Source organism: Exserohilum turcica (assembly GCF_000359705.1).
Source record: "Exserohilum turcica Et28A unplaced genomic scaffold SETTUscaffold_174, whole genome shotgun sequence".
NCBI lineage: Eukaryota > Fungi > Ascomycota > Dothideomycetes > Pleosporales > Pleosporaceae > Exserohilum > Exserohilum turcicum.
The window spans coordinates 1-2,720 of NW_007359997.1; the positions used below are offsets into that span (position 1 = coordinate 1).

General features: G+C 46.9%; 1 protein-coding gene across 1 annotated transcript; it reads left to right on the forward strand.

Annotated features, from left to right (window-relative positions):
* Positions 1-36: 36 nt before the first annotated feature.
* SETTUDRAFT_29497 (uncharacterized protein) lies at positions 37-519 on the forward strand (the record flags this gene model as incomplete). The annotated part of the gene is made up of 1 exon (XM_008026327.1): positions 37-519. The coding sequence occupies one exon, from the start codon at positions 37-39 to the stop codon at positions 517-519; it is 483 nt and encodes a 160-aa protein (XP_008024518.1).
* Positions 520-2,720: the final 2,201 nt, after the last annotated feature.

The window sequence follows — 2,720 nt, forward strand, 5'->3', positions numbered from 1 at the left end:
CAGGCAAAGAACGAGACGTCCAAAACGAATTAGGCAATGGAGATTAACGTTCCAAACTTGAATGTGGAAGAGCTGGCGGCGTACGCTGCTGCCAAGAACCAGGCAGGAGTATCAGATGAAGAGATCCTGCGCGAAATTACACAAATGCTTAGAGAGGACGGATGGAAGGAGGCAGCAATCAGGCCAACGATTAAAGCGGTCGCCAAACGATCGGCCGTCGTGGGAGGAAAGGGCTCACCAAGGCAAGGAGGCTCGCCGAAGGCCAACCAGGATGCCATGGCCCAGATGATGGAGCTGATGAATCGGTTAACAGCCCAGAACCAGGTGCTAACGGAACGGCTTGTGGCACTCGAGCGTAACCAAGCTGAGGGGCGTTCAGAGTCGTCCCATAGAGCCTTCACGCCTCCCCCAGCAGCAGCCGCAATCGCCGAGCCAGCTGCGCGCAGGAACAAGTTCCCGCACCCAGAACCATTTGATGGAGATCGAACGAAGTACGTAGCGTTTAAATACAAGACTTAAGCTAAGCTCCGGCACGAGTACGAAGGAACTTCGAGCCTCGCTCAGATCGAGTACGTGGTTAGTAGGTGTACGGGCAAGGCAGCGGATGTACTTCTACCCTAGGCAATACAGAACCAGAGTAAACGCCACATTAAAGACCTCTGGAGCTTTATAGACTAGCAGTTTGACGACCCACACTAGAAGTCCAAAGCACTTGATCGCCTTTTAACTCTTAAACAAGGCAAGCTCTTAGTAAGAGACTATTACATGGAGTTTAACCGTCTTAAGATTTAGTCAGGCGAGCAGTTTGGCGAAGCAGCTAAGAAGAGTATGTTCTTAAAGGGCCTTCACACTAAGCTGCAGGAGGCTCTTGCTACGATTGATAAGAATCTATCGTACGAGCAGCTAGTCAATAAGGCAGTAAGAACGTCCGACAACCTCTACTAGGTAGGTCTCGTTAAACTGCGCGCAACGAGCTCCTAGGTGGTAGATCGCCCTACTACGACAACCACTTAACACGAAGCTAGTCTAGACGTTATAGACTAGGAGCCTTTGAAGGTTAATTAGGCGCGAGAGGCTAGAGGCAAGCTATAACGACCTCCGCCTAACTGCTATCGCTGCGGAGAGCTAGGTCATATCGCGAAATACTGTCAAAACGCCACCTAGGTCAAGAAGGCAAGGCCTGCGCCAAGCAACGTTGGACATAAGCCGCAGGAGGAAGTTGATTAGGTGCTAAGTAGCGAGTTAGAAAAAGAGTAGCTCTAGACTAGAGTCTTGGTCTAGAGCCTCTAAAGATAGATTAGCAGATACGTAGCGAATAGAATTAGTTTTAGCAGAAGCATATGCGTCCTCTACTAATTACTATAGATCTTATTGTAAATAACGTAGTAAACGCTGTCGCGCTTATTAACTATAGATGCCTATGCTATACACTAATTAGCAAGAGATTCGCTTACCGCCACTGTCTAGAGCGCTTTCAAATACCTGCTTAAATAATTAAGGGGGTGAATGGCAAGCTATTAGAGATTAATAAGGTTGCCTAATTCTCGTTTAAGATGCATGGGTACGAAGAGACTGCCTACGCATATGTGATGAATTTGTCCTCTAGTGAGGACGTGTACTTTAGTAGAGGATAGATGAACCACTAGGACGTGTCAGTAGCCCCCGCTAAGAAGAGCATTTTTATTTACTTAAAGGGCATTTAAGTAAGGTTAACTAAAGGGGCTCTACTAGGAGGAGTTAGCTAAGTTAACGCTGCAGCGTTTGCGGCCCTAGTTCGCAGACATAAGAACGCTCTAAACAGCGTTTAGATCTTCGCCGCGTCGATTGTAGATATTAATAAGGCGCTACAACCCAAGAAGTCTGTAAACGTACGAGCACTACTACTAGCGCAGTATTAAGAGTTCTACGAGCTCTTTAACCTAAAAGAAGCTAAGAAGCTGCCACCGCACTAAGGGCCAGGAGTGGACCACAAGATTAAGCTAGAGCTAAGGGATGCTTAACTGCTATAGGGACCTCTTTATAGTATGTCGCGCGGAGAGCTTCTAGTCCTCTAAAAGGAGCTTACGTCACTCCTTAAGAAAGGGTTTATCTGCGTAAGCAGCTCGCTAGCCTTAGCTCTAGTATTATTCGCTAAGAAGCCTAGGGGAGGGCTCTAACTGTGTATTAATTATTGGGCTCTAAATGCGATTACAAAGAAGGACTGGTATCTATTACCACTTATTCGAGAGACGCTTAATAGCTTAAGCAAGGCTAAGTGGTTCACGAAATTGGACGTTATCGCAGCCTTCCACAAGATCCGCGTCGCACCAGGCGATGAGTGGAAGACGGCCTTCCGTACGAGATTCGGATTGTTTGAGTGGCTAGTTACCCCCTTTAGCATGGCGAACTCCCTAAGTACCTTCTAACGATATATTAACTAGACCTTAAGAGAACACCTAGACGACTTCTGCTTAGCTTATCTAGACGACGTGCTAATCTATACTAACGGCGATCTGCGCTAGCATCGAGAGCATGTCTAAAAAGTACTTAGTAAGCTACAAGCCGTAGGGTTACAAGTGGACATTAAGAAGTGCGAGTTCGAAGTTAAGACAACTAAGTACCTTAGGTTTATTATTAAAGCAGGCAAGGGGATAAGCATGGATCTAGCCAAGATAGCCGCAATTCGCGAGTGGGAGGCACTGGAGATAGTAAAGGGAGTAAGATTGTTCTTAGGATTCGCA